This window comes from Coregonus lavaretus (assembly GCF_964263955.1).
Source record: "Coregonus lavaretus genome assembly, chromosome: 30".
In the NCBI taxonomy this organism is placed as follows: domain Eukaryota; kingdom Metazoa; phylum Chordata; class Actinopteri; order Salmoniformes; family Salmonidae; genus Coregonus; species Coregonus lavaretus.
Genome location: NC_140017.1, coordinates 1,015,142 through 1,028,647, shown reverse-complemented (window position 1 = coordinate 1,028,647; position 13,506 = coordinate 1,015,142). Strand labels below are relative to the sequence as shown.

Sequence of the window (13,506 nt, the reverse complement as noted above, 5' to 3'; positions counted from 1 at the left end):
CCCTTTTTCCCCCAAACATAACGATGGTAATTCTGGCTAAACAGTTCTATTTTTATTTCATCAGACCAGAGGACATTTCTCCAAAAAGTACGATCTTTGTCCCCATGTGCAGTTGCAAACCGTAGTGTGGCTTTTTTATGGCAGTTTTGGAGCAGTGGCTTCTTCCTTGCTGAGCGGCCTTTCAGGTTATGTCGATATAGGACTTGTTTTACTGTGGATATAGATACTTTTGTACCTGTTTCCTCCAGCATCTTCACAAGGTCCATTGCTGTTGTTCTGGGATTGATTTGCACTTTTCGTACCAAAGTATGTTCTTCTCTAGGAGACAGAACGCGGCTCCTTCCTGAGCGGTATGACGGCTGCGTGGTCCCATGGTGTTTATACTTGCATACTATTGTTTGTACAGATGAACGTGGTACCTTCAGGCGTTTGGAAATTGCTCCCAAGGATGAACCAGACTTGTGGTGGTCTACAATTTCTTTTCTGAGGTCTTGATTTTCCCATGATGTCAACAAAGAGGCACTGAGTTTGAAGATCGGCCTTGAAATACATTCACAGGTACACCTCCAATTGACTCAAATGATGTCAATTAGCCTATCAGAAGCTTCTAAAGCCATGACATAATTTTCTGGAATTTTCCAACTTGTTTAAAGGCACAGTCAACTTAGTGTATGTAAACTTCTGACCCACTGGAATTGTGATACAGTGAATTATAAGTGAAATAATCTGTCTGTAAACAATCGTTGGAAAAGTTACTTGTGTCATGCACAAAGCAGATGTCCTAACCAACTTGCCAAAACTATAGTTTGTTAACAAGAAATTTGTGGAGTGGTTGAAAAACAAGTTTTAATGAGTCCAACCTAAGTGTATGTAAACTTCCGTCTTCAACTGTACATAGGCGTACAGAGGCCCATTATCAGCAACCATCAGTCCTGTGTTCCAATGACCAGTTGTGTTTGCTAATCCAAGTTTATTATTTTAAAAGGCTAATTGATCATTAGAAAACCATTTTGCAATTATGTTAGCACAGCTGAAAACTGTTGTGCTGATTAAATAAACAATAAACCTGGCCTTCTTGAGACTAGTTGAGTATCTGAAGAATCAGCAATTGTTGGTTCGATTACAGGCTGAAAATGGCCAGAAACAAACAACTTTCTTCTGAAACTCATCAGTCTATTCTTGTTCTGAGAAATGAAGGCTATTCCATGCGAGAAATTGCCAAGAAACTGAAGATCTCGTACAACGCTGTGTACTACTCCCTTCACACAACAGCGCAAACTGTCTCTAACCAGAATGGAAAGAGCATTGGGAGGCCACGGTGCACAACTGAGCAAGAGGACAAATACATTAGAGTGTCTAGTTTGAGAAACAGGCGCCTCACAGGTCCTCAACTGGCAGCGTCATTAAATAGTACCCATAAACCACCAGTCTCAACGTCAACAGTGAAGAGGCGACTCCGGGATGCTGACCTTCTAGGCAGAGTTGCAAAGAAAAAGCCATATCTCAGACTGCCCATCTTAATCTTTTATTTTTATTGGCCAGTCTGAGATATGGCTTTTTCTTTGCAACTCTGCCTAGAAGGTCAGCATCCCGGAGTCGCCTCTTCACTGTTGACATTGAGATTAATGTTTTGCAGGTACTATTTAATGTAACTTGCCTTGCTGTTCATTAAAAAATGTTTCAAAGCCTGACTTGTCGTTGTTCTTAATTGTAGTAACGTTAATATTAGAGATTGAAGATATTTGTCATGCAATGCAGCTGAAGTAACGTAGCTAGGTTGCTAACTCTTTTCTTGCTTATTGTGTAGTGGAGGATAAAATACCAGTATGCCTATGGGTGTGTACCTATGTAACTGAGCTGTGTATGGACCCTAAAACGTTTGGTATAAATATTAGTTCAGAAAAGTAGTTTTAATGTTTAATTGCTTTCACTGGTTAATCATTCATCCCCAAGAAATTGCAGAAAATGACTGAGTGAAGGAAATGCAACTGTTACAGCTATTATGGAAAGTCCTGTTTCAGTACTACCATATGTTGCTCATATGGTAACTATGTATTTGTTAAATGAGAAATATAAAGACAGCTATTACTGTCGCCAGTACAGGCATTGTGAAAAACACAAGGCGTGTCGTCAATGAATTGCATGATAGGCTATCCTTTGGCCCCTTCTGCTGTTCGTGAATGATGTAGTGATGTATTTATATCTCCCTACCACTAGTTGCTCCGTTTTCAAGGGATACTCCCTCTCGACACCGCCTCCCACACACTCTGACACAGGCAGTCAGGAATCAGGATAGGCACATGCAGCCCCTTCCTCCAGTTCCCTGACTGTCAGTGTCTTGCTCTTTAATACTAATTGTTTGAGAGCTTTTTTAACCAAAGCCCATTAATGAGTCAGGGGTTATTAAGTGCACTTCCCATTTGGCATCATTTCCCAATCTCACCAAGCAGCCCGGTGTTTCTCCTCCTCCCGCACATTCTGAAGAGTCAGTGTGGAGTCTACACACATGCACACACGTACTGACACACACATGCAGGTGACATACACATGGGCATGTAGACACGTGTGCACACACATTTTACATTTTAGTAACTTGTTTTTCACACACACGCAGACACACTCACACTTCCGAGGTGATGTTTAACACACACACACATGCACGCATGCCAGATGCACGCACGCATGCATACACACACACACACAGAGGACATGTAGGTTCTTACTGCTCCTAGCAGAACTCATGTGTCCACAAAAGCCGGAGAAAAACCTGCCAAAGACCAAAACTAACAAAAACATCACAAAATGTCGTCACAATATGCACCAACTGTTTCGATTTGGAAACATATGGTAAGTTTAACTTGTGTTTCACGTAGACCATACTGAACTGTGGAATGCAGTTTTTTGGAAACTTCTTTAGTTAACATACTGTGATTTGACCCTCTCTTTTCTGTGTTGTTCGTAAACGTTTACTTGACCAATCATTGTTGTAGAATTTTTTTTTAACATTATTGTTTTTTCTCACAGTAGCCTACACTGAGCATACAAAACATTAAGAACACCTGCTCTTTCCATGACATAGACTGACCAGGTGAATCCAAGTGAATGCTATGATCCCTTATTGGTGTCACTTGTTAAATCCACTTCAATCAGTTTAGATGAAGGGGAGGAGACAGGTAAACAAAATATTTTTAAGCCTTGAGACAATTGAGACATGGATTGTGTATGTGTGCCATTCAGAGGGTGAATGTACAAGACAAAAGATTTCAGTGCCTTTGAATGGGGTATGGTAGTAGGTGCCAGGCGCACCAGTTTGAGTGTGTCAAGAACTGCAACGCTGCTGGGTTTTTCACGCTCAACAGTTTCCCGTGTGTATCAAGAATGGTCTGCCACCCAAAAAACATCCAGCCAACTTGACGCAACTGTGGGAAGCATTGGAGTCAACATGGGCCAGCATCCCTGTGGAACCCTTTCGACACTTTGTAGACTCCATGACCCAACTAATTGTGGCTGTTCTGAGGGCAAAAGCGGCAGGCTGCAACTCAATATTAGGAAGGTGTTGTTGCTGGAGGTTGATCAGGTCAATGTTTACATTATGCCTACCTTTCATAACTGATATCTTCTTATGGCCCACCACAACACAACAAAGTCAGTTTATCCAACAATGGATTTACCGCCTAAAATAAAACTACACCCTGTAACCAAAGCGTTCATAACATCACTCCAAATGTAGGAAACAAGCGTGCTTATCCAGGAAAAGAGTGTGCTAACATCTCATAGGAATAGGCTATAATAGCAATTCCTGAATAAAACAACCCATTTGAGAGGAGGAGCAAGATAACGCAATAATGAATCAACACATTGGTTCTGAAACAGACTTTATTCAAACAAACAATAAAAAATAGTTCATCTGCCAGAATACATAAAGCACAGTCAAAAGCAGAATTGCATACATTTGTAGAAGATTCTTTCATGTTTTTTTTCTGAAAAAATCTACATGATCGATAAAAACATCAGAATGATTGTTGTTAATGTTTTAACAGTGTTTATTTAAATTTGTTGGACAGGCGGGTTAGGTCATGGTGCATTGGATTCAGCAGTGAATGATTAAAACAAAAGAGATGAGATGTAGTACATGCAGTAAAGGACATGGGTGTAGATGAACTAACATGATGTAAAGGTTTTCCAGAAGAAGTTCTTGCATCCAGCCTTGCGTTCACGTGGAGCCAGTACTGAGCCGGCTGCACGCTCCAGCTCGAGATGCACATCCTCCTGCTCCACGCCACGAGACATGTCGTCCAACTCAATCGCCTCGTTCTCTGCTTGTGCGAGCTCTGAGAGCAGCTCTGCGAGTGTATTCCTGGCAAGCTCCTGAAAATAGATCAAATAAGATTACGTTGTTATTTCTTCTGTTTTGTGGAGACAGGAAATTGCACATTTTAGCAACAAGATCCACTGAAATAGAAACAAATCAACATGCCTTAATAAAATGTAGCCTACCCATTTAGGAAGGAAATCAGTGTTTGAATGTTTTCTCTTTGCTCACATTGCTAGAATAAATAGATGTAGGCTATTTGATCTGCATTATTTCTATGTATTTAAGCTGTCTGCAAATCTATAAAAATTACCTTTCCAATGCTGCTACGCAGCATGAGATGTAAAACTAATTTTTTTCCCAACATGTAAAAATAAATAAATAAAAACACGATTCATTAATAAACATTAGCTATTCTACCATATGTTCTGACTATTATGCGTAATTGACAACTAACTACAGCATACCACAAATACTCTTTAGTTCTTATTTTACAATTTTTCATTTAAAAAGTTGATTTAAAATATAGAACAATTCACATTTATATTTCGTTAGTTGCTCTGATAGCAGTATTTCCAAATACCTCCGCAGTTAATAATATGCATGTCAATCACTCCTGGCTCAAAGTAGAGGAGGAGGAGAGATTGACTTCATCACTACTTGTATTTGTGAGAAGTATTGACATGTTGAATGCACCGAGCTGTCTGTTTAAACTACTAGCACACAGCTCAGACACCCATACATACCCCACAAGACATGCCACCAGAGGTCTCTTCACAGTCCCCAAGTCCAGAACAGACTATTGGAGGCGAACAGTACTACAAAGAGCCATGACTACACAGAACTCTAGTCCATCAAATCAAATCAAATCAAATGTATTGGTCACATACACATGGTTAGCAGATGTTATTGCGAGTGTAGCGAAATGCTTGTGCTTCTAGTTCCGACAGTGCAGCAATATCTAGCAAGTAATATCTAACAGTTCCACAACAAAAACCTGATACACACAAATCTAAGTAAAGGAATAAAATAAGAATATATAAATATAGTAACTCATGCAAGCAGTAAAATCAGATTGAAAAAACAGATAAAAGTACACCTTATGGAACAGTGTAAACTGTGAAGAGACACACACACAGGCATAGACGACACACACGATAACATATGCACTATACCCACACATACACATGGATTTTGTGTTGTAATGTTTTCTTTATTGTATATAAATGCCTTAATTTTGCTGGACCCCAGGAAAAGTTGCAGCAGCTAATGGGGATCCATAATAAACACAAATACTTCATTTCGTGGTCACTTCCCTGCATCATGCTAATTTGATCAATTCATTTCCCCTGCGCCTGCCAGTAAAACCACAGAGGTAACTGTATGGCAACACATGTGTTTAAACTTACATCTCTAGAAGGTATAGACTCTAGAGGTAAATCTACTTAAAATGTAGTTTACATCTGTACCATCATATGGCCACTGCAGCTGGAGATATACGAAGACTAATAATGAAAGTCTGATTGAAGGTATTTACCTGTTTGCCTGCAGGTGCCATGAGTGACCGTTGGAGCTGCTGGCGGAGTTTGACATCGGACGGAGCAGCAGAGACGCGGCTGATGGCCAGGGCTAGGGAAAGTAGCGCTAGGGCGCACTGGACACGCGTCGAGAGCATCTTCTTCTGGGTCTCGGGGGAGGCAGAGGATGGATGAAGGTGGCTCAATTGGGCAGAAAATCGTTGAGATGGGCTTCTCTTCGGGTTCTGCTGCTCCTGTTCTTCTAGTCCCCCCCCGAACCTGTCTTTTAAACGGTTCGTCTGACGTCATGTGGTAAGGGGGGTTTCCTTGTGGCGCGTGACATTTGGGTATGAGTGATGATCCCAAGTGACAAGGTTTCCACCGATTAGAGAGTTGTGCGCATCCTTTGAGAAAAGGGAATTAATGATCCTTTCATTTGTTGAATATCGTTTGATTAGTGAAATATGGTTTCATTTGTAGAGACTATCGTTTCGTGTGGATCTTATTGAATTTCAGAAAATATTCAGTTTTATAAAAGTTATTCTGAAGACCCGTGGAATCCTCAGAATAGCCTACTATCCCACTCACTTCCTGCAATTAATACTGTAGCACACATGCTTTCCAACTAAATATCCCTTTTGATAGTCACATACTGTCACCACTGTTTGACATTTCATGGCCTATATATACAGAGAGTTAATCAGACCAAATCCTGGTGTTATATTTGCTTGCCAGCCATATGAGCTACCCGGTGCCTTGCCTGCACACGTAAAGCGTCATAGGTGCGCAATAGACTCTATTTTGAGCGTTTACCTTCTAAGCCATTGTAATGTAACTTCTGAAGAAGACTGACTACTAAATAGATAATCAAATGGCTGCCCAGACTACCCGCATTGACCCTGTTTTGCACTAACTCTATTGCAATGACTCTACGCACACACACTGGACTCTACCCACACACTCACACATACTTACACTGACACCCCAACACACACACACACACTACATTCGCACAAACACATAACATGCACACACATGCATACTGACACCACACACACACACGCACACTTTCATACTCACCACATACGCCGCTCCTAGTCACTTTACCCCTACCTATACATACAGTTTATAGCTACCTCAATTACCTCGTACCCCTGCAAAACTATATTATCAAACAAAGATTCAGCGGCTTGCGAAAGTATTCACCCCCTTGGCATTTTTCATATTTTGTTGCCTTACAACCTGGAATTAAAATAGATTTTTGGGGGGTTGGTATCATTTGATTTACACAACATACCTACCACTTTGAAGATGCAAAATATTTTTTCTTGTGAAACAAACAAGAAATAAGACAAAAAAACAGAAAACTTGAGCGTACATAACTATTCACCCCCACAAAGTCAATACTTTGTAGAGCCATCTTTGGCAGCAATTATAGCTTGGGGTATGTCTCTATAAGCTTGGCACATCTAGCCACTGGGATTTTTGCCCATTCTTCAAGGCAAAACTGCTCCAGCTCCTTCAAGATGGATGGGTTCCGCTGGTGTACAGCAATCTTTAAGTTATACCACAGATTCTCAATTGGATTGAGGTCTGGGCTTTGACTAGGCCATTCCAAGACATTTAAACGTTTCCCCTTAAACCACTTGAGTGTTGCTTTAGCGGTATGCATAGGGTCCTTGTCCTGCTGGAAGTTGAGCCTCCGTCCCAGTCTCAAATCTCTGGAAGACTGAAACAGGTTTCCCTCAAGAATTTCCCTGTATTTAGTGCCATCCAACATTCCATCAATTCTGACCAGTTTCCCAGTCCCTGTCGATGAAAAACATCCCCACAGCATGATGCTGCCACCACCATGGGATGATGTTCTCGGGGTGATGAGAGGAATTGGGTTTGCGCCAGACATAACAGTTTCCTTGATGGCCAAAAAGCTCAATTTTAGTCTCGTCTGACCAGAATACCTTCTTCCGTATGTTTGGGGAGTCTTCCACATGCCTTTTGTTTGCTTATTTTTTTCTTTAAGCAATGGCTTTTTTCTGGCCACTCTTCCATATAGCCCAGCTCTGTGGAGTATACGGCTTAAAGTGGTCCTATGGACAGATACTCCAATGTCTGCTGTGGAGCTTTGCAGCTCCTTCAGGGTTATCTTTGGTCTCTTTGTTGCCTCTCTGATGAATGCCCTCGTTGCCTAGTCCGTGAGCTTTGGAGGGCGGCCCTCTCTTGGCAGGTTTGTTGTGGTGCCATATTCTTTCCAAATTTTAATAATGGATTTAATGGTGCTCTGTGGGATGTTCAAAGTTTCGGATATTTTGTTATAACCCAACCCTGATCTGTACTTCTCCACAACTTTGTCCCTGACCTGTTTGGAGAGTTCCTTCGTCTTCATGGTGCCGCTTGCTTGGTGGTGCCCCTTGCTCAGTGGTGTTGCAGACTCTGGGGCCTTTCAGAACAGGTGTATATACAGTGAAAGAAAAAAGTATTGATCCCCTGCTGATTTTGTACGTTTGCCCATTGACAAAGAAATGATCAGTCTATAATTTTAATGGTAGGTTTATTTGAACAGTGAGAGACAGAATAACAAAACAAAAATCCAGAAAAACGCATGTCAAAAATGTTATAAATTGATTTGCATTTTAATGTGGGAAATAAGTATTTGACCCCTCTGTAAAATATTACTTAGTACTTGGTGGCAAAACCCAAAGACGTTTCTTGTAGTTGGCCACCAGGTTTGCACACATCTCAGGAGGGATTTTGTTCCACTCCTCTTTGCAGATCTTCTCCAAGTCATGAAGGTTTCGAGGCTGATGTTTGGCAACTTGAACCTTCAGCTCCCTCCACAGATTTTCTATGGGATTAAGGTCTGGAGACTGGCTAGGCCATTCCAGGACCTTAATGTGCTTCTTCTTGAGCCACTCCTTTGTTGCCTTGGCCGTGTGTTTTGGGTCATTGTCATTCTGGAATACCCACCACGACCCATTTCCAATGCCCTGGCTGAGGGAAGGAGATTCTCACCCAAGATTTGACGGTACATGGCCCCGTCCATCGTCCCTTTGATGCGGTGAAGTTGTCCTGTCCCCTTAGCAGAAAAACACCCCCAAATCATAATGTTTCCACCTCCATGTTTGACGGTGAAGATGGTGTTCTTGGGGTCATATGCAGCATTCCACCTCCTCCAAACACAGTGAGTTGAGTTGATGCCAAAGAGCTCCATTTTGGTCTCATCTGACCACAACACTTTCACCCAGTTCTCCTCATATGCATGCACCACGTGGTCCTCTGTAGCTCAGCTGGTAGAGCACGGCGCTTGTAACGCCAAGGTAGTGGGTTCGATCCCCGGGACCACCCATACACAAAAATGTATGCACGCATGACTGTAAGTCGCTTTGGATAAAAGTGTCTGCTAAATGGCATATTATTATATTATTAATAATTCAGATGTTCATTGGCAAACTTCAGACGGGCATGTATATGTGCTTTCTTGAGCAGGGGTACCTTGCGGGCGCTGCAGGATTTCAGTCCTTCACGGCGTAGTGTGTTACCAATTGTTTTCTTGGTGACTATGGTCCCAGCTGCCTTGAGATCATTGACAAGATCCTCCCGTGTAGTTCTGGGCTGATTCCTCACCATTCTCATGATCATTGCAACTCCACGAGGTGAGATCTTGCATGGAGCCCCAGGCCGAGGGAGATTGACAGTTCTTTTGTGTTTCTTCCATTTGCGAATAATCGCACCAACTGTTGCCACCTTCTCACCAAGCTGCTTGGCGATGGTCTTGTAGCCCATTCCAGCCTTGTGTAGGTCTACAATCTTGTCCCTGACATCCTTGGAGAGCTCTTTGGTCTTGGCCATGGTGGAGAGTTTGGAATCTGATTTATTGATTGCTTCTGTGGACAGGTGTCTTTTATACAGGTAAAAAACTGAGATTAGGAGCACTCCCTTTAAGAGTGTGCTCCTAATCTCAGCTCGTTACCTGTATAAAAGACACATGGGAGCCAGAAATCTTTCTGATTGAGAGGGGGTCAAATACTTATTTCCCTCATTAAAATGCAAATCAATTTATAACATTTTTGACAAGCGTTTTTCTGGATTTTTTGGTTATTCTGTCTCTCACTGTACTAATAAACCTACCATTAAAATTATAGACTGATCATTTCTTTGTCAGTGGTCAAACGTACAAAATCAGCAGGGGATCAAATACTTTTTTCCCTCACTGTATACTGAGATCATGTGACAGATCATGTGACACTTAGATTGCACACAGGTGGACTTTATTTAACTAATTATGTGACTTCTGAAGGTAATTGGTTGCACCAGATCTTATGTAGGTGCTTCATAGCAAACGGGGTGAATACATATGCATGCACCACTTTTCCGTTATTTCTTTTTCACTTTATTTCATTTCACTTCACCAATTTGGAATATTTTGTGTATGTCCATTACATGAAATCCAAATAAAAATAAATTTAAATTACAGGTTGTAATGAAAAAAAATAGGAAAAACACCAAGGGCATGAATACTTTTGCAAGGCATTATAAATTATATAAAGAATGATAGTAAAAAGCATTGGAGCACCTCAAATTGACATTTTGGGCAAAAAGGCTAACTCAGCTCCATCATTCGTTGAATCAGATGGCTCATTCATCACACAACCCACTGATATTGCCAACCACTTTAATGATTTTTTCATTGGCAAGATTAGCAATTTTAGGCATGACATACCAGCAACAAACGATGACACTACACATCCAAGTATAACTGACCAAATTATGAAAGATAAGCACTGTAATTTTGGATTCCATAAAGTGAGTGTGGAAGATATCAACAATGACAAGCCACCGGGGTCTGACAACTTGGATGAAAAATTACTGAGGATAATAGCGGACGATATTGCCCCTCCTATTTGCCATATCTTCAATTTAATCCTACAAGAAAGTGTGTGCCCTCAGGCCTGGAGGGAAGCAAAAGTCATTCTGCTAACCAAGAATAGTAAAGCCCCCTTTACTGTCTCAAATAACTGACCAATCAGCCTGTTACCAACCCTTAGTAAACTTTTGGAAAAAATTGTGTTTGACCAGATACAATGCTATTTTACAGTAAACAAATTGACATCAGACTTTCAGCACAGTTATAGGGAAGGACATTCAACATGTATGGCACTTACACAAATGACTGATGATTGGTTGAGGGAAATTGATGATATAAAGGTATTTCTGTTTTTATTTTTTATAAATGTGCAAACATTTCAAAAAACCTGTTTTCGCTTTGTCATTGTGGGGTATTGTGTGTAGATTTATGTGTGAAAATGTTTTATTTAATCCATTTTAGAATAAGGCTGTAACGTAACAAAATGTGGAAAAAGTCAAGGGGTCTGAATACTTTCTGAATTTACTGTATATACACTACACAATCTCACACACAATTAGTGCAAATATGTACAACAAGTATTTCAGCAGATTTTGTGCATTTATGTGTGTGTTTGTGTTGCTTAATTCGTGTGAAAATACACACATTTTTGTGCGACTTAATTCGTAGGAACACATTCTACACATTTACAATGTACCTGTTTTAAGTGTTATTACAACCATGGTGTTATTTTGTTACTGAAGCTCATATATAAAAAAACCTGACAATGATCCACATCATTTGGGTACACTAATAATGTAAGTGTGTTTTGCAGCAAAACACAACTATCCTTTTTTTAGGATGCAAACCAGTACTATGGATCACTGTTGATCCATACTGTTCTGATCTAATGAGATGGATGTAGGATTTACTACGGCCTCGAATCGAGGCCTTTCCCAGTCAAGAAGGATGAAGCTAGGCCCCTCTGGGTTCTCATTGGCGAAGACTAAACTCAAGTTAGGGGTTATATGTCAGACTCTTCTATACCACCTTGCCCAACATGTTATACACCAGAGGTTTTAAATAAACCCTTTTTAAGGTGATATAACTTGTATCATTATTATAGGGCTTTGAAACCCATGGCCAAATGAATTCAGACTGTGCATTTCTCACTGGAAATTGCTTCTGACATTGAACATAGCTTAGGGTTAAGGTATTTAATTTATGTCAGACTCTCCTATGGCACTATTCCCAACATCGTATACCCCATAGGTTGTAAATACACCTTTTTAAGCTGATAAAACTTCAATCATTATTATAGGGCTGTGAAACCCATATCTGAATGGATTCAGACTAAGCATTTCTCACCATTTATGTACGGAGAGCAATTTCCATTTTGTAACAGTTAGTGTCCATTTATTTACAGTAGTATGTTGATTAATTATTGCTTTCTTCAGTGGAAATACAGAATATGTATAAAAAATTTAAATAAACCAAAATCTAAATCAAGCAAAGATTTATGACTATTTAACCATATTAATCATTACTGAAACATGCAAACATTTAACCAGTTAAAGATAATGAATACATGACAACTAGATACAAATATTTTATAAAAAAATTATTTATACAAAAGTCAAGAGTTGGCTATAACATGAGTACAAATAAAGTGAGTGTGTGTATACACTACCAGTTAAAAGTTTGGACACACCTACTCATTCAAGGGTTTTTCTTTATTTTAAAACTTTTTTTACGTTGTAGAATAATAGTGAAGACATCAAAACTATGAAATCACACATATGGAATCATTATTTGAGATTCTTCAAATAGCCACCCTTTGCCTTGATGACAGCTTTGCACACTCTTACATTTCACATGTATTTGATAAAATATTGAATTTGGACTTTATTACTATAGCCCATAGAAATGCATTGAATAACACATTCAGAAACAGTCAAAAAATTAATCATAAGGAATACGGTTTTGAAGTGTCTGTCCTACACCCTTAGAAAAAAAGGTGCTATCTAGAACCTAAAAGGGTCTTCGGCTGTCCGCATAGGAGAACCCTTTGAAGAACAATTTTTGGTTCCAGGTAGAACCCGTTTGGTTCCAGGTAGAACCCTTTTGAGTTCCATGTAGAACAAGCTCAGTAAATATTTATATTTTTTGGGACACATATTTAAACACTTATTTTTGTTGGTACAAAACTACCTCCATACACTTCCATTGATTTGTATGGGTTACCTTCAGAGGAGTCCCTTGACACTTGTGGGAGTACACCATCGTGAGAGCTTCCCCTTTCCACAGTGGGGTCACAGTAGTTTGTAGCCAAAACAGTTCGGACACTTCAGATGTTTTCATGAGAAGACTGATTTTCGGGATGTCTCATGGTCTGACAAACACCACTGTAGCTCAGTTACCTTCCATCGCAGATGTGAAAGGCTCACATTGGCGGATCCGGTGGATTGAGACGCAGCCCATGCAAAAATATCAGATATCTCTAGCTTAAACTGACGGATTTTGGTGGGGATTTTTTTATTATATGTTACTTAGATTGATGCACGGATGCATGGAAAGATTCTGTATGGAGAAATGGTCTAAGATCCCTCCCAACGTGTTCTCCAATCTCATAAAACATTTTAGAAAAAGGCTCAGTGCCGTTATCTTCACAAGGGGGCAAGGTGCTGGAATATTGAAAATAGGGTGGACAGAAGGACAGACAGAAATTCAGACAGACAGTGATGAGCTCATTAGCATGATGGGTGGCTCAAAAGAGTGATAGGATGCATGACCATTGCCTCATCAGTGATGTCTCCGCATCCTGCTCTTCAGAACAT

General features: G+C 40.3%; 1 protein-coding gene across 1 annotated transcript; it reads right to left on the bottom strand.

The window, feature by feature from the left end:
* Window positions 1–3,930: 3,930 nt before the first annotated feature.
* On the bottom strand, window positions 3,931–6,066 carry LOC311105678 (somatostatin-1A-like). Its single transcript, XM_084147895.1, has 2 exons — window positions 5,850–6,066; window positions 3,931–4,368 (listed from the first exon to the last, which is right to left on the bottom strand). The coding sequence occupies exons 1-2, from the start codon at window positions 5,985–5,987 to the stop codon at window positions 4,162–4,164; spliced, it is 345 nt and encodes a 114-aa protein (XP_084004021.1). The 5' UTR covers window positions 5,988–6,066; the 3' UTR covers window positions 3,931–4,161.
* Window positions 6,067–13,506: the final 7,440 nt, after the last annotated feature.